The sequence below is a fragment of the Gymnoscopelus microlampas genome, assembly GCF_963454915.1.
Source record: "Gymnoscopelus microlampas genome assembly, chromosome: 5".
NCBI lineage: Eukaryota > Metazoa > Chordata > Actinopteri > Myctophiformes > Myctophidae > Gymnoscopelus > Gymnoscopelus microlampas.
The window spans coordinates 59,278,802-59,297,854 of record NC_139942.1 but is presented as its reverse complement, the minus strand read 5'-3'; the positions used below and the strand labels follow the sequence as shown (position 1 = coordinate 59,297,854).

Here is a 19,053-nt window from a genome sequence, read left to right as displayed (position 1 = left end):
CCAGATGTTAATACATATTTTCTGACCTGGTAATCCCAGATGTTAATACATATTTTCTGACCTGGTAATCCCAGATGTTAATACATATTTTCTGACCTGGTAATCCCAGATCTTGACCAGGCGGTCGTCTGCTCCTGATATGAGGTAAGGCTTGTCTCCTCCACTGTAGTAATCTATACAGTTTACTCCTTTATCATGACCCTCCAGAGTGAAGTTAGGAGAGGAGGAGCCTAGCTGCCACACCTAGAGAGAGAGAGAGAGAGAGAGAGAGAGAGAGAGAGAGAGAGAGAGAGAGAGAGAGAGAGAGAGAGAGAGAGAGAGAGAGAGAGAGAGAGATATGGGACAGACAGAGAGAGAGAGAGACAGGACAGACAGACAGACGTTGTGATTAGGGATGTGTATGTGTGGATATTCTACTAACCGTTTTCTAAATAATATTTGGTTATTCTATTAAATATATATTTTCAGATGTTTACGTTGTTTCCATATTGCTGTCATGTCTTAATAAAACCATGTTTTAACAAGCAAAATAAGCAGCCGATCACCCAGGGCTCAACGAGCGTCCCACTGGGAATGAGCTGGTCCCACTGGAGACAACGAGCGTCCCACTGGGAATCCACTGGTCCCACTGGGAATCCACTGGTCCCACTGGGAATCCACTGGTCCCACTGGGAATCCACTGGTCCCACTGGGAATCCACTGGTCCCACTGGAGACAACGAGCGTCCCACTGGGAATCCACTGGTCCTACTGGAGACAACGAGCGTCCCACTGGGAATCCCAGGGTGTGGACTAGTAGATCTAAATCCCAGGGTGTGGACTAGTAGATCTAAATCCCAGGGTGTGGACTAGTAGATCTAAATCCCAGGGTGTGGACTAGTAGATCTAAATCCCAGGGTGTGGACTAGTAGATCTAAATCCCAGGGTGCAGTCAGGGTCAAGGTTAAGGTCATGATTAGCGTTAAGGTAGAGGTTGTTGTCTTCAGGGTTAAGGTTAGGTCAGGGTTAAGTTAAGGTTAGGTCAGAGTTAAGGTTAGGTCAGGGTTAAGTTAAGGTTAGGTCAGGGTTAAGGTCAGGGTCAGGTAGGTTCTCACCTTGATGGTTCTGTCCAGAGAGGCTGTTGTCTTTAGGGTTAAGGTTAGGTTAAGTTAAGGTTAAGTTAAGGTTAGGTCACCTTGATGGTTCTGTCCAGAGAGGCTGTTGTCTTTAGGGTTAAGGTTAGGTTAAGTTAAGTTAAGTTAAGGTTAGGTTAAGGTTAAGTTAAGGTTAGGTCACCTTGATGGTTCTGTCCAGAGAGGCGCTGGCGAACTGGTTGTTGTCTTTAGGGTTGATGACGATCTGCATGACGTAGTGAGTGTGACCCTCAAACACCTGGCTGCACGTCCACTTCTTGTCCCAGTCCCACAGCTTGATCAGCATGTCATCTACACACACACACACACACACACACACACACACACACACACACACACACACACACACACACACACACACACACACACACACACACACACACACACACAGTGTGAGATCAGATTAATCAGAGTAAACATGAAGGTAAATAGTCTCATAAGGATTAATGCAGAGAGAAGTGTAGATCAGGGGTCTTCAACAGGGGGTCCGGGACCCCTAGGGGGTCATTAGAGTTACTCCAGGGGGTACGGGACCCCTAGGGGTCATTAGAGTTACTCCAGGGGGTCCGCCAAATCTTTGTGATAGGATTTTCTTTTTACATTAACCACTTGAACCCTAGCATCTCTATTCTGATGAACATTAGCCCAAAATAGTGAGAGGTTTGGTGTAGAGGGGAAAAAGAAGCATATCAAGTACCAAGTATTGAATGTTTAAGTGGTTAAATGTCTGAAATGAACAAAAAAATATGAATTTACAAACAGCACTGATGACAGTCAATGACCCCCATATGAAAATGTTTTGTGCCAGGGAGATATTTCACATTTTACTTCAAGATTTAAAAAATTAAAATAATGGCCTAGTGCAGGTCTTCAACAGGGGTCCGCGACCCCTAGGGGGTATGCGAGGTACTGTAGGGGGTCCGTGAAATTGTTGCTTGATTAGACAATTTAAAAAAAATAATAATAATAATAATATATATATATATATATATATATATATATAAAATCACACCCAGTGTGAAGGTAGCGGCGCCTTTGATACATTTTGTCATCGATATGTGTTTATAATGTGTTTATAGCCATGTGTCACGTGAAGCTTGACCAATCACTTTGTTGACGGGTCTGACCAATCAGAGCGTTGACAGGTCTGACCAATCAGAGCGTTGACAGGTCTGACCAATCAGAGCGTTGACGGGTCAGACCAATCAGAGCGTTGACGGGTCTGACCAATCAGAACGTTGACGGGTCTGACCAATCAGAGCGTTGACGGGTCTGACCAATCAGAGCGTTGACGGGTCTGACCAATCAGAGCGTTGACGGGTCTGACCAATCAGAGCGTTGACGGTGAACACGGACAAAGTCAGGTATAGAGCAGGATCCGCTCTATACCTAAAGGTATAGAGCGGCTAGCGCCGCTAAAAATATTTGTATATAGGCCTACATTTTATTTTGTGTTTTTTCAAAAAGGTCCATTTGTCTTCATATATTTTTAAAACATTTTCCACATTTATGTATGAAATAAATCATGATTCTGTACATTTTGAATAGCTTACATGATTATTGTGCAATTGACAGATTGTTGTTCTCAGTTAATAAGGTATGTTTATAAATGGCAGTACGGACACCCTACTCACTGTACTGTACATGTATGTTTAAAATAAAAGCATGGCTTAGTATTGATGCACAATAACATGTAGAGATGCTCCGATTAATCGGCAACCGATTGCAATCGGCCGATAATGCCTCTATCGGCTTTTATCGGAGTTATAAAAAAAAACGATAAAAACGGGCCGATCAGATGACGTTTCAATATAGTGAATTTTATAGAGTGCATGGCTGTCTCTCCATGTTATGAAACTTCATTGGCTCCCAAGTTTCCTAAGGGTGTGTGTCAGTGGCGAAAGAGCGACTCTAGTCTCTTCACACTGCGGCGCATGTGGGTGAAAACAAAAACAACAATGGCGTCGCCGGTCTGGAAGTTTTACAAAGTGTTGGAGAAGGACATAAAGTTTGCCGTTTGTAATGTGTGTGCGAAGGAGGTACCTCGTGGAGGATTGCTTCCAAAGTATTTCAACACCACGAACCTCATTAGACATTTGAAAGATCACCACACTAAGGAATATGGCGAGTATAAAATATTAGCGAGCGCTAAGGCAGTGAAAGAGAAAGAGCGAGCAGCAACCCAAACGCCACTCACTCAGCTGAGCGTAACAGAGACATTGAATCAAAAGAATCCCTACAGCGACGACAGCAAGAAAAAAAAAAGAGTTAAATAAAAAGTAATGTAATTCATAAGCCTCGATCATCAGCCGCTGTCTGTTGTGGAAGATGTCGGGTTCAAACGCCTCGTTTCCAGCTTGGATCCACGATACAAGCTCCCAGGTGGTAAACATTTCACTGATGTTTGCCTGCCGGAATTATATATGACCATATACAGGCACATCGAAAGGCTTATGGAGGACGACAAGATCGCGTCAATCGGCTTCACGAGTGACATTTGGAGCTCAAGTGTGTCTCCTTTGTCCATGCTAAGCCTAACTGCGCAGTTTATTGATGAGAAGTTCGAGATGAACAGAGTTGTGCTTCACTCACAAGAGTTTTCTGGGTCACACACCGCGGAAACTATCGCTGAGGCTTTCAGAGCCATGTTCGCAGCATGGGGGATCCCAAAGAAAAAAGTGCACGTCATTTTACGGGATAATGCTAGGAATATGGAGAAGGCTATGAGGGATGCAGGTTTCCCAAGTCTCCCGTGCATGGCGCACACACTCCAGCTCGCTGTGAACGAGGGGGTTTGGCACAGCGTGCCATCATTGATGTCATCGCAATTGGGCGACGCATCGTCGGTCATTTTAAACATTCCAATCTTGCCTACTCCAGACTGTTCCATATTCAGAAAGAAATGAACGGCACGGAATATCAACTCAAACGGCTACAGCAGGACGTCCCCACCCGGTGGAACAGTACTGTTGCTATGCTAAAAAGTTTACTGGAACAGAAACGTGCCCTACACTATGTTCTTATGCAGCTGACTATGATTTGCCAGCCGGGTTCACCACAAGCCAGTGGAAATTGGTATAAAATATGATTTCACTGCTTGACCCCTTTGACGAGCTCACAAAAAAGATAAGCAAATCAACTGCATCAGCTGCAGATGTTATTCCATCTGTCAGAGCTTTAATTCGTCTTCTGGAGAAAACACAAGAGACTGACCATGGTGTGAAAACAACCAAAGCTGTGAAGAAGAGATTCAGTGGCCTTGAATCAGAGCGTCTGTACACCCTCACTACAGCCCTAGATCCAAGGTGAGAACGTCACATTCCTCTGTGTGTGTGTGTGTGTGTGTGTGTGTGTGTGTGTGTGTGTGTGTGTGTGTGTGTGTGTGTGTGTGTGTGTGTGTGTGTGTGAGAGAGAGAGTGGGAAGAGAGACATTTATTATGATTATCTAGTAGCTTTGGCCTAAATGATTAATAAAAGAGGCTATGCTTAAAGATAACATTGAACAATAGTGTTGTGTTGTGCTATCCTGTAGTGTAGGATAGGATGGTTTGCATTTCACTCAAATTCACCTAAATTTGATTTACAAATGAGTACTTAATATAAACTATAGAATAAAACCACATTTGGACTATGCTATGAGGCCAGGCAAGCCCATGACTAATCAAAACATGAGTTAAGCATGACATTTGAAGTCCATCATGATGAATTAATAATGAATGTTTAATTTTGTTTTGTTCTGATAGGTATAAAGACACATTTTTCCACGCCGCCCTCAAGCTACAGATACGCTGCTTTCTGACGTCCTGGACACTGCAGAGGAGCAACAGACTGGTGAGGAGAGTTCAGCAGCGAGTGGCTCAGACGCTGAGCCCCCACAGAAGGTACCACACACTGGCTTACATGCTATGTATGCTGAACTGTTGGCTGAAGATGGGCAACATGAAGCTGCTGACAACACAACATCATCTGAGATAACTCTGTATATCAGAGACAGTTATCCCAGACAACAAACAGCCACTTGCTTTTTGGGAGGCCATTAAAGGCCTTTTCCCTGCTCTCTCACAAGCAGCACCATCCTATCTCTGTGCACCTTGCACTAGTGTAGATAGTGAGCGTCTTTTCAGTACAGCAGGACTTATTGTAGATGAGAAGAGGAACAGGTTAACTCCCAAAAATGCTGAGATGCTTATATTTACCAAGGTAAATCTGCCATTCATGCTGCTTAATCAGAAGAAGTAAGCTTTGTGTCTGAACTCCAACCCCCCCTTCTCCCTATCTTTCTAAAAGTCATAAGAAATGCCTCAGCTGAGATAATTACAGGAGATATAGCCATTAGCCAGGCCTACAGATAGAGCTGCAATCAGGCCTGGAATTTCGTCATTTTAGGGGCATGGCCACTTGGCCTTTGGTGTTGTCATTTTTTGGAGGGCACAAAGGCCAAATGCCAGGGCAGGAAGGCCATCCAAAAAAAAAATGTTTTTAAGTCCAAAAAAGTTTTTTAAGTCCACGGAAATAATGCATTTAACTTGAAGGTTAAGGATGATTGTATTTTAATATATTATAAGAATTGTATAACTATCTGTGAAATATAACCCATTTATTTCACAAAATAATGTGTTGGCAAATGACCAATATTTGGTTATATAGGTCTCAATATGTCACATTCAGCCCTGGACTTCATGGACTGAAGTAGGGGTCACATTAATCACATTAGATTCACAGATTAGGGGTCTTCAACCTTTTCAGGCCAGGGACCCCCAAACTGATGGGGTGATGGAGCAGGGACCCCCTACCTCGTAGGGTAGGTAGGGAGTAGGCTACTATATATATCATATATTTATGTATAAAATTGTGTTTTATATAAATACACATGAAAAAAATGGCTGCTCCTACGCACAGGTTGACCCAGTAGGTGTGCAAAAGGACCTTTCTCAGGGGCGTCAATTGGGTATGGCAAGGCATGGCAGGTGCCATACCTTGGCTCCAGAAAAAAAAAGAGAAATACAATCATGAATAGTAGCCTAATGCAGGTGTAAGACCATTGTGTTTGCATTGTGTTATAGGTATAATGCATAGTTTCTATGCATTTTTTTCAGGGGTTTTGACCCCCTAAAAAAAAAAGGATAGATGTCCCTTATTTTAATTTCTGGGAGTTGGCAACCCTATAACCTTGCCATACCTTAGCTTTTGCTGAACTGACACCACTGATCTTTCTCTACAAAATATGTATAAACATACCATGTTATTGTGCATTCATTACTAAGCTATTAAAATATGTCATGTTATGTTTAAAGTCAAATTTACATTTTTGGGAAAAAAAAGAATGAAAAAAAGTTTTTAAAGTTTTTAAAAACAAAAATATTTTTTAATCAAGCAACAATTTCGCGGACCCCCTGCAGTACCTTCGCGGACCCCCTAGGGGTCGCGGACTGCAGTACCTTCGCGGACCCCCTGTTGAAGACCTCTGGTAGAGATTTTGTCTTTTCCCCACAAGTTATTTTCATTCAAATGAAATGTGATTGAACTTGCACTAATAATGACTTTAGTTGATTTTTCACTCTTTAAAATATAGTATTTCTTAATTATTAATAATTACAGCTTGTAGATTGGCTATTTTCACGATTTTAAATTGTTTTTAAATAATAATAAAAAAGGAACATACAAGATTTCCACCCCACAGCCATAATATATAGCCAATATATGGTTCTGTATGAGTCCGTTTTTGCAGATTTCATTCTAATTGGCTACTATGCCTGCATATGAATTTCATGAGCCTGGGTAGGTCACCCTGGCTTGGCGGAGATATGCCCTGTTGCGCACACTCCACACACTGCGCTGCAGGTGAAAGCAATTCACTTAACGAGGGCTGTGTTGCGCACCAACAAACGGACTAAAACTGTCACATTGTAGCTGTTGAAATAAACTTCCCAATTAGAACATTGTTGACAAACGAACAGATATTATGGATGTGGTTTGCAAAAGGAATATTATATTTCTTATCCATCAGAGCGGTGAGGTCACTCTTTTGTATGATATTGATAGCCTAAACTTTTAATTTGTCTGCAGTTATTCTGTTGCTTGCTTTATATTAATAATTTGGGGATTTCGCTGTATTTTATTATTCATTCATCTATATTTTGCTGTTGAAAAAAACATCGGGCACATCGGTCTGTAGGACTACGGAATCCTCTCTCTCTCTCTCAGGCTAGAAATCAAACCTACCATTCAACAGGCTGCGTTAGATTTATCTCCGGTTTGGCCCGGTAATGCTTTTGTGTCTATTACACGGTGTTGCGGGATTCCGAAGGTTCATAGGAGGCTCAAAATCAAACCTACCTACCACTGTGCATGTTGTAGCTGCGCAGCTCAACCAAAGGGACTGGTGTCTAAAAAAAAACGTATTGACAGGAAAATCGCGCAGAGGAAAAACTGTGAAATCAGTTGCTGGGCGCAGCTGGGGCACCACGGCCACTGTGGCCGTGACGGCATGTCATTATTCGAGGGGCACACGGCCAAAGAGAGGGGCAACGACGGCCATGGCCGCCGTGGCCGCCGTGAAATTCCTGCCCTGGCTGCAATGGGGTTTTTTTCTTTTGTATTTACTGTGCACCTTATTGCCCATGGCTCTCTCCCCCTACTCTCTAAAGGCCACAAAAACTACCTCAGCTGAAATAAATAAATAAATACTACTAGACAGGCCTACAGACAGAGATAAACTACCTCAGCTGAAATAAATAAATACTACTAGATAGGCCTACAGACAGAGATAAACTACCTCAGCTGAAATAAATAAATACTACTAGATAGGCCTACAGACAGAGATAAACTACCTCAGCTGAAATAAATAAATACTACTAGATAGGCCTACAGACAGAGATAAACTACCTCAGCTGAAATGGTTAGATAGATAATAAACCTACACAGATATTAGATCAATGTTTTTTGTTTGTTTATTGCTGTGAACTTGTTTGCCCACGAATTATTCTGTCTGTTAGCTCCTGCTAACATGCAGAGACAAACTGTTACTATACTTTATATTTTTGCTATAGCCTGTTTATGTTGCAGTTTGAGTTGACTTTTTGACAGGAAAGCCACAGTATAAGTTCTGTCTCTAGAGAGAATGTTGCACATGTGACAGTTAATTAGTTATTCTCATTTTTATTTTATGATGTATTTATTTTATTTTTCTCCCATGTTGATCTCTATAAGAAACAGCCTCTAGAGAGAGTGAGATGTTTATTGTTGGTGCACATGTGTGTGTTGTGCAGAATGTGCACATAATCTATTTTTTATTTTAAGATTGAATACATTTTTTTCCACAGGAAAGCTACAGTTTACACTGCAGTCTGTAAGCTCCAAGTTGTGTCTCTAATAGAGTGAAATGTTTACAGTTATCTGTTGGTGCACATGTCGTGTGTTGTACACATAATAATATTTGAGGTTTTTATTTTACCAAAGGAAAGCTACAGTTTACTGTAAAGCTCCAAGTTGTGTCTCTAGTCTCTAGTGTGAACTGAAATATTGCACGTTGCCTCAGCCTGCAATAAAACGGTTGTCAATTCATGATACTTTCTCATCTCCTCATTTTTATAATCTATAATCTCAATGTTGTGTAAGAAGAATCATTCATATATAAATGCTGCTACAGTAACAGAATAAATAGAAGAATTTATGGATTTGACGCTGTAATCGGTATTATCGGGATCGGCAGATAACTGTTTTCAGTGATCGGTCCCAAAAATCGTAATCGGAGCATCTCTAATAACATGTATGTTTATGAAACAATTGTATATAGGGGGGTCGAGGTCGGGGGTCCCTGCTCTATCTCACCATCAGTTTGGGAAACCGTTGAAGACCCCTGGCCCCCGGTGCTTCTTTTGGGCTCGTTTTCCTAGACCTGGTTGCTTATTTCTCTCACGAAATCTGGCAACCCCATACGTACCACTAGAGGTCAGTATGTAGGGCTGGGTGTATGTACTCATACGTACCACTAGAGGTCAGTATGTAGGGCTGGGTGTATGTACTCATACGTACCACTAGAGGTCAGTATGTAGGGCTGGGTGGGGTGTGTGTACTCATACGTACCACTAGAGGTCAGTATGTAGGGCTGGGTGGGGTGTGTGTACTCATACGTACCACTAGAGGTCAGTATGTAGGGCTGGGTGGGGTGTGTGTACTCATACGTACCACTAGAGGTCAGTATGTAGGGCTGGGTGGGGTGTATGTACTCATACGTACCACTAGAGGTCAGTATGTAGGGCTGGGTGGGGTGTATGTACTCATACGTACCACTAGAGGTCAGTATGTAGGGCTGGGTGGGGTGCACGGCGATACAGCGGATGTAGTCAGAATGAGCCTCAAACATGTGAACTCTCTCCAGGGTGTTGTAGTTGAACACACGGATCTGCATGTCATCCTGAAACAGTACAATACAATACCATGTTTAATATTACCATAATATATGCATGTTTTAACTTATTATCATAGTTCTTCCTCAGTACAAACTTCATGTTTTAACGTCCTGACTACAAACTTCATGTTTTAACGTCCTGACTACAAACTTCATGTTTTAACGTCCTGACTACAAACTTCATGATTTAACGTCCTGACTACAAACTTCATGTTTTAACTTCCTGACTACAAACTTCATGTTTTAACTTCCTCACTACAAACTTCATGATTTAACTTCCTGACTACAAACTTCATGATTTAACGTCCTGACTACAAACTTCATGTTTTAACTTCCTGACTACAAACTTCATGTTTTAACTTCCTGACTACAAACTTCATGATTTAACGTCCTGACTACAAACTTCATGTTTTAACTTCCTGACTACAAACTTCAAGTTTTAACTTCCTCACTACAAACTTCATGATTTAACTTCCTCACTACAAACTTCATGATTTAACTTCCTGACTACAAACTTCATGTTTTAACTTCCTCAGTACAAACTTAATGTTTTAACTTCCTGACTACAAACTTCATGATTTAACTTCCTGACTACAAACTTCATGTTTTAACGTCCTGACTACAAACGTCATGTTTTAACTTCCTCACTACAAACTTCATGTTTTAACTTCCTAACTACAAACTTCATGTTTGTAATCCGCCTACGTCACACAGATACAGGAAGTAAAGCGGAGATGGCATGTCTTGGTTTTAACTCACCGCTCCAGTTATCACCCAGTTCTTCCTGGCCACAAACTTGGAGGCTCTCACTGGGAGATCACACACCTCGAATGTCTTCACCAGAGTCTGTATAAAAACATGCTTCTTGTTACCAGAGTATGTGTGTATATTGTACGGTATTATATATAAGTATATTGTATGGTATTATATATAAGTATATTGTATGGTATTATATATAAGTATATTGTATGGTACAGATGTGCCACTTCAAAACTTCACACGTTACTGTTCTTTCCCTGAAAGTGCCCTGACAATGCATTTTTTCCTCCCTGTTCTGCCTTTAAAAATGCACTGTTTTGCCCCTGAAAAGAAGTTGTCACTACACACGCCCGTTTTTCCCTTCAACAGACATCCATATACATGAGAACAAAAGAATGTGTGTTGAAGAAGGTGTCAGACTCATTATGAGGCGAAAGGTGTTTTGAAGAGGTCCTTGACCAGTTGCTCAAATTAATTAGCATCATAAAAGCAGTGATCATCAAAACAATTCAGCATTTTAAATGCCCTTCTTTGTCCCCCTTATTGCCCTGGGAATCCCCTGAAAATTTACTGTCTTGCCGATGGCAGGACATTTGAAGTTTTTAAATGGCACATCTGTATTATATATAAGTATATTCTTATCGGTACAACTTAAGACTTAAAGGAGACGTTAAACGTCTCACCGGGACCCAAACTTACCAAAAGTACATCATGGATTCATCGTTTCACAATTACAATGTTAGCATTTAGCAAACGCTCTGAATCCAGAGTGATTCACAGTAAACAAGGAAAACACAAGGTAATACATCACATATATATACATAGTAATGTAGGACCATAGGTAAACCATCAGATCAGTCTAAACAGTAGAATATAAAAACACTCTAAGACACCAGATCTACAATGACCTGACATTTGTCTACACTGCTTTGGTGCTGAGAAACGCTCAAATGAATGATTCATATTCTATAGAGTCATTTAATAAGCTTATATACTGTAATGGTTAATGATTCATATTCTATAGTGTAATTTAATAAGCTTATATACTGTAATGGTTAATGAATGATTCATATTCTATAGTGTCATTTAATAAGCTTATATACCATAGATATTCAACTGGCGGCCCGCGAGGAGCTTCCTTGTGGCCCCTGGCCATATTCCAAAAAAAAAAAAAAAAAAAAAAGTTTTTTTTCCCCATAATTATTATTTATGTAAATATATGTTCGTTTTTATGTTATCAAAGTTAAAACAGTATAAATTATTTATCCTTCATTAGTTCTTGAAAGGCCATCTTTCATTGGAACTTAACTTAGAACCTTAAATAGAACCGAATTAGACCGAATTAGAACCGAAAAAGTTGATTTATATTGGTCAAATAGAACCGAATTAGACCGGAAAAAATCGGGCGCGCACGCGCGAGATTTTTTCCGGGTCTAATTTGGGTTTAATTCGGGTCTAATTCGGTTCTATTTGACCAATATAAATCAACTTTTTTCGGGTCTAATTCACACAGTGCGCGCACATGCACACGCGCGTGGCCCCCAACTCCAAATTATTTTACAGTTGTGGCCCCCTGCCTGATCTAGTTGAATACCGCTGTTATATACTGTAATGGTTAATCCTGGAGACCGAATGCTCTGATGATCTGAGTCTGTGATGGAGGAACAATCTTTATCTGTCCTTCACATAAAACGGGAAATTATAATCAAAAGAATCAATTCGGTCGCATGAAAGGTTTTTTGTTGAAACAAAAGTACGGTACCCTCCATGAGTAAACTAAACTTTACCATGGAGGGATAATCTAAACCTGTTTCAGCTTCACCTGTGTTATTTTGTACTTAAATAAAGTCAGGTGGTTGTGTGAGTATTAAACGTGTGTACAGTCAGTACAGCATTAACCCATTGAGACCTGAAGCCGATTCTACACGTCTCCTAAATCTCAACGGTTTTCTGAAAAACCTATGTTTCCATATCAGTGGTGCTCAATCTTTTTCATGTCAAGGACCCCCAAAATTATATGTAATTGACCGCGGACCCCCCATCAAAATATTTGTTCCAGGGACCCCCCCAGAAGCAAAGATTTGAGTTAAAAATGTTCGCTTTAAAAATATATATATTCAAAGATTTGCACACATTTTCACAATTTTTCAAAAATAGCAGATCTACAAGCTCATAGCGCGGCACTCGGTGCCGCGCTATGAGCTTGTAGATCTGCTATTTTTGAATAGCCAAAGTGTAAAATAATGCTTTTTAGCTCAAATCTAAAAATGACACAGTTCCAGGTCTTAATGGGTTAAACGTGTGTACAGTCAGTACAGCATTAAATAAAGTCAGGTGGTTGTGTGAGTATTAAACGTGTGTACAGCCAGTACAGCATTAAATAAAGTCAGGTGGTTGTGTGTAGGGATGTTAAACGACTCATATTTTGCGAGTCGAAGTGCGTGTCGGGGCCAAAAATCGACGCGTCGATCGATTTCTCTTTTCTGTTTTTTTTCCTTTTTTTCTTGCTGCGCAGCAGTTGAGGAGCGCGCATATTGCCTATTGCGCTTTCCTTTAAGCAGAATAAGCACCACAAGCTGCAGCTGCACCCATCATGATAATAAAAATTAGACTTTATTTTGTAAACGAGTGTTTATTAAACACGGAACACTTTTTTAATCCGTAGGCTACATACAGCAGCCTAACAAAACAAGGTCGACATTTGACAAATTAGAATATATATCAGACTCGGCTCTCCTTCCCGACATCAAATAATAACTGTCAGTAACACACACATTGTACAACAATATGCTATATGGCCTGGATATATAAAATAAACATGGATTACAAAGTCATGTAACTGTAAGTACAAAAACAATTGCAGCATCATGTCATATATGGAATTCCATCTAGTCTTCACGTGTTGGATGAGACGGGTGCAATACGTTAGTCCGACAGCGCATTCCTCCGACAGCGCATGCCTCCGACGTTTCCAATACTAACCCTATACCAAACCCGAACCCTAACCCTAACCGCACGCGGATGCCACATAGTCGGAGAAACGGGATGTCGGATTATCGTATGCCTCCCGGATGAGACGGTGGTCACCCAGATCTTGGTCGTGCTGCTTCATCTTCAGCGCCTGCGTCGCCACGGTGCTGTGATGAAAGTGGGAGACAAGACGCGCTGCGCCCCAACAGCACTTGTGATTGCTCCCACTTTGAAGCCGTCATTGATGGCGAGCTGAAGCGTGTGTGCAAAGCATCGATGCGACTCCCACTCCGTGTACTGAGAGTTTGCCAACACAATATTCGTTGCGTTGTTGTGGACGCAGACATCCACTTTGTCGGCTATGCCCCAACTCTCAGCTGCGGCCTGCAGGACGTCGGCCATATTTTCTGCAGTATGTCGCTCAGGCATTGGCTCGTGTCTGCAAGATGGCGCTCTTCACAGTCCAGCCTTCAACATAGTGAGCGGTTATTGTCACGTAGGACTCTGTCGTCAACCCTGTCCAAGCGTCAGTGGTAAGAGACACTTTCTGAGCTTTAGACACGAGTCTTACGGAGTGAGGCGGGCATCTCTTTATAACGTCCCTCCAGTCGCTTTGTTATTGTTTGGCGGCATGGCACGGTGTACTCTGGTTCGAGAATTGCCATAAGCTCAAGGAAGCCTTTCCCCTCGACAACGCAAATTGGCACGATATCCTCGGCTACCATCTTGACAGTCAACCCGGTGATCTTAGCAGGTCATCACAGTGCCCAGGTTTTACGGTGAAGTCACCGCACTCCTACTCTTATATGCAGATGCCATTTTCACGTGGGCTTTCACTGTGCGCAAGCAGGAAGTAAACAAACGAGTAGCCGGTAGCCGCGCGCACGAGACATGCACTAAGCAGCACAAACTCACACACACACACACACACCCGACCTCCCAATTGGAAAACATTTAATTTCATCCTTTTTTACATTTTGAACTGGCTATTATGGAAAACGGTAACGTTTAAATTCATTTTAATCTTTTTTTTAATTGATTTTTTTTTTTTTTTTTCTTTGAGTCGAGATAAGCTTGCAGTGGCGTGCACAGACATTTTGAGGGGCAGGTGCTCAAGTAAATTATACTTTTTTTTTGTTTACTTGGTCTGCTCTTTTTTCCCTCTACACCTATACCTCTTTGCCAAAAATAGCCGATCTACAAGCCCACAACGCCTCGCAGCGCGAGGCGTTGTGAGCTTGTAGATCTGCTATTTTGTGGCTAAAGTTCTCCTCAGAAAAGGGATGCTAGGTTTCGAGTGGTTATGGTAAAAAGAAAAATCATATCACATAAAGATTTGGCGGACCCCGTGTAGTAACTCTGAGGACCCCCTAGGGGTCCCGGACCCCCTGTTGAAGACCCCTGCTGTAAACTGAAAAAAAAAAAACGTTTTTTTTTTCTTTTTTTCAAAAGGGCACTTCTGGTCAAGACGGCAAAGGGCAGGTGCTCTAGCACCACCTAGAGTCTATCTGTGCACGTCCCTGTATAAATCTTGAGTCGAAAATCGTAAAATGTGAGTATTAAACGTGTGTACAGTCAGTACAGCTACTCGTGTGTGTGTGTGTGTGTGTGTGTGTGTGTGTGTGTGTGTGTGTGTGTGTGTTCAGTCTGTATGTTTACAGCATGACAGAGGCGTTCCTGATTTATGCTTAGCTGCACCACGGTGTCCCATGGAAAACATAGCCGATCTACAAGCCCACAAAGCGCTGCATTGGCGACGCTTTGTGGTCTTGTAGATCAGACCAGATGCTGTGTAAGGTTACAGCAAGGCAGAATCTTTTTTTATTTTAATTCAATTTCAATATTCAAAGGAATATTCCAATATGGAATATTAGTGTGTGTGTGTGTGTGTGTGTGTGTGTGTGTGTGTGTGTGTGTGTGTGTGTGTGTGTGTGTGTGTGTGTGTGTGTGTGTGTGTGTGTGTGTGTACCTGTGTCTCGTGGTTCCACACACACACACTGCCGTTGTACAGGCTGGCCAGCATCCATGGTTCAGTGGGATGAAGGTCAACGCTCTTGACCCGGTCTGACCTCGCTGTCAGCTTCCTCTTGATGTCCAGCCTGAGAGGCTGAGATACACAATACACAACCTTTACTACACACCCCAACACAAACCAACACACACAGCTACTAGCCCTTGAATGTCAGTGATCTTTCATACATTTCATACATTTCATGTATTCCAAATACACAGTCATAGATCCCTCTGAACAACACGCTGTGTAGTGACGATCTGCACGGCCGTATAAGTGCTCTAAACTCTGTCTGTACTGTCTGTACTCACCCAATAATTAATGCCTAAGACTTGGAGTCAGATATTATCCTCTAGTTTCATATCCATTTGAAAGTTCTGCCAGAAAACGTGTGTTTAGTGAAATATCTCCACTTTACCACGAGCTGCACACGGACGACTTTCTGTACGGGCGAGGGGCCTGGAATGAGTGCAGGACTGATTGTATCTAATGAATCTAAACTTCCTTTAGGACGCACAAATGTTTGGGCACACAATTGGCAGATGGAGTGATTCATTACCCCGCACCAATCACAAGCACCTGTCAATTGTGTTCCCCATTCGTTTGTGACACATATACACACTACTAGTGTGTATATGTGTCTGTCTCTTATATGTATAGTAGTGTGTATATGTGTCTGTCTCTTATATGTATAGTAGTGTGTATATGTGTCTGTCTCTTATATGTATAGTAGTGTGTATATGTGTCTGTCTCTTATATGTATAGTAGTGTGTATATGTGTATGTCTCTTATATGTATAGTAGTGTGTATATCTGTCTGTCTCTTATATGTATAGTAGTGTGTATATGTGTATGTCTCTTATATGTATAGTAGTGTGTATATGTGTCTGTCTCTTATATGTATAGTAGTGTGTATATGTGTCTGTCTCTTATATGTATAGTAGTGTGTATATGTGTATGTCTCTTATATGTATAGTAGTGTGTATATGTGTCTGTCTCTTATATGTATAGTAGTGTGTATATGTGTCTGTCTCTTATATGTATAGTAGTGTGTATATGTGTCTGTCTCGTATATGTATAGTAGTGTGTATATGTGTCTGTCTCTTATATGTATAGTAGTGTGTATATGTGTATGTCTCTTATATGTATAGTAGTGTGTATATGTGTATGTCTCTTATATGTATAGTAGTGTGTATATGTGTCTGTCTCTTATATGTATAGTAGTGTGTATATGTGTCTGTCTCTTATATGTATAGTAGTGTGTATATGTGTCTGTCTCTTATATGTATAGTAGTGTGTATATGTGTATGTCTCTTATATGTATAGTAGTGTGTATATGTGTATGTCTCTTATATGTATAGTAGTGTGTATATGTGTCTGTCTCTTATATGTATAGTAGTGTGTATATGTGTATGTCTCTTATATGTATAGTAGTGTGTATATCTGTCTGTCTCTTATATGTATAGTAGTGTGTATATGTGTCTGTCTCTTATATGTATAGTAGTGTGTATATGTGTCTGTCTCTTATATGTATAGTAGTGTGTATATGTGTCTGTCTCTTATATGTATAGTAGTGTGTATATGTGTCTGTCTCTTATATGTCATCATTTGTGTGTGTGCATGGGGATCTCATTTTAAACAAGCTCAGTGCTTAATGAGTCTTCCAGGTTAGTAGACCTTGTATTGTGGGTTAGGTTAGGGTTTAGGTTAGTTTAGTAGACCTTGTATTGTGAATCTGCTCCATTTACTGTTATTCTCATGTCTTACTAAATAAAGTACATCAATCAATCAACCTGTGTCAATGTGTGATGACGTTTGTGATGACAAGAGGATGTTTGGGTAAATTGTCTGGCCCCTCGCCCGTACAGAAAGTCGTCCGTGTGCAGCTCGTGGTAAAGTGGAGATATTTCACTAAACACACGTTTTCTGGCAGAACTTTCAAATGGACATGAAACTAGAGGATAATATCTGACTCCAAAGAGTGTAACATGCTAATGAGTGCTAGCCTAAGTGCTAACAACAAATGTATGCTATAGAACGGATGTCACTGGTTACAATCATAGAGGTGTTTTATAATAATATAATATAATATAACGGTTACAATGTGGAAACGTTGTCATCAGGCAACAGTTTCAAGTGATGGAAAAATGTTTGACTGATCAGAAGCAGATTGGATGCTGTTGTGCTCTCTCTCTCACTCACACACACACACACACACACACACACACACACACTCAGAGAGAACCAGCAGCAACACAAGACCACACACACACACACACACACACACACACACACACACACACACACACACACACACACACACACACACACACACACACAGCTCCATAAAGAACCTCTCACTCCGCTATACTGTATAGCGGAGTGAGAGGTTCTTTATGGAGCTACCACACACACAGAGAACCAGCAGCAACACAAGACCACACACGCGCACGCGCACGCGCACGCACACGCACACACACACACACACACACACACACACACACACACACACACAGGCTGTTAGCATGAAGCTAACTCAGCCTCAGAGCTAAGTGATGCTTCATAACGTTACAGACATAGAATAATAATAATAATAATGATAATGTTAATGATAACATAAAGGTGTACATACCATGTCCACACAGCGGTAGGTATTATAATAATAATAATAATAATAATAATAATAATAATAATAAAGTGAAGCTGCTCTCTGTGTCGTTTCTGTCAAACTGACGTGGAACTTCCTGATCCAGAATCGCGCATGCGCAGAGGCTTCGCTGGAAGTGATGACGTGACACAGAGTTCAGTTCGGGACAAAACTCCTACCTAGACCTTCCCCCCTCCTCCTCCTCCTCCTCCTCCTCCTCCTAAGATTCTATAGGCTCTATGCACAGCAGCCATTTTGGAGAAAAATTGGGCCTCTTCTTACTTCCTTCACAGGTGTTACCAATGACACTAATGAAGGCTCTGTTCCATTCTGGTCAAACAGAGTCAGGGTGCTGATATTGTGCATGTTGGCTCACTAGACTAGTGGGTCTCAAAGTGTGGTCCAGGGACCCTCATGGTTCCTTGAGGGGGTGTAACTCTGAGAGTGTACAAATGGAACCAAATGGACCCAGGAGGGTCCATTTGGTTCCATTTGTACACTCTCAGAGTTATGGGGTCCTTGAAATTAAAAAGTTTGAGAACCACTAAATGGAACAGAGCCTTCATTAGTGTCATTGGTAACACCTGTGAAGGAAGTAAGAAGAGGCCCAATTTCTTTCCAATATGGCTGCTGTGCATAGATTCTATTCAGATACTTCTATTCTGTAATATTCTGACCCAGACACAATGCTAAACCTATTGTACTGTACTGTACTGTACTGTACTGTACTGTACTGTACTGCATTGGTTCTCAAAGTGGGGTCCGGGGACCCCCAGGGGTCCTTGAGGGAGTTCCAGGGGGTCCCCAGCTAAATGATAGATTAGGCACCAAATGGACCCCTATGGGTCTGTAACTCTGAGTGTACAAATGGAACCAAATGGACCTGTTACATTAACATTGATTTTACAATATAAATTGCGGTCCAAGTGATAGAAATGCCATTAAATGGGGGTCCGTAGCCCTAATGCATGTCAAACTGGGGGTCCTCTAAATGAAAATGGTTGAGAATCGCTGCTAGAGCCGTAAAAAATCTTCTCTTATGGGGGTCCCTGGCTTATCTTTTGAAATGGGGGTCCGCGGGCTAATAAGTGTCAATTTAGGGGTCCTTGACATGAAAAAGTTTGA

General features: G+C 41.4%; 1 protein-coding gene across 3 annotated transcripts in view; it reads right to left on the bottom strand.

Annotated features, from left to right (window-relative positions):
• Nucleotides 1-18,052, bottom strand: part of LOC311046104 (coatomer subunit beta') — a 46,169-nt gene extending 28,117 nt beyond the window's left edge. Inside the window, exons 1-6 of one of the 3 annotated variants that reach the window (XM_084058233.1) lie at nt 17,914-18,052; nt 15,241-15,378; nt 10,302-10,388; nt 9,422-9,548; nt 1,275-1,423; nt 97-243 (exon numbers count right to left, since the gene is read on the bottom strand). In XM_084058233.1, the coding sequence (XP_083914359.1) occupies nt 97-243; nt 1,275-1,423; nt 9,422-9,548; nt 10,302-10,388; nt 15,241-15,378; nt 17,914-17,916 (651 nt within the window). In that variant the 5' untranslated portion in view covers nt 17,917-18,052. Of the gene's footprint in view, nt 1-96; nt 244-1,274; nt 1,424-9,074; nt 9,098-9,166; nt 9,187-9,421; nt 9,549-10,301; nt 10,389-15,240; nt 15,379-17,913 lie in introns of those variants that run through there. The other 2 variants (XM_084058235.1, XM_084058234.1) reach the window with 2 other exon arrangements.
• Between the last annotated feature and the right edge of the window lie 1,001 nt (nt 18,053-19,053).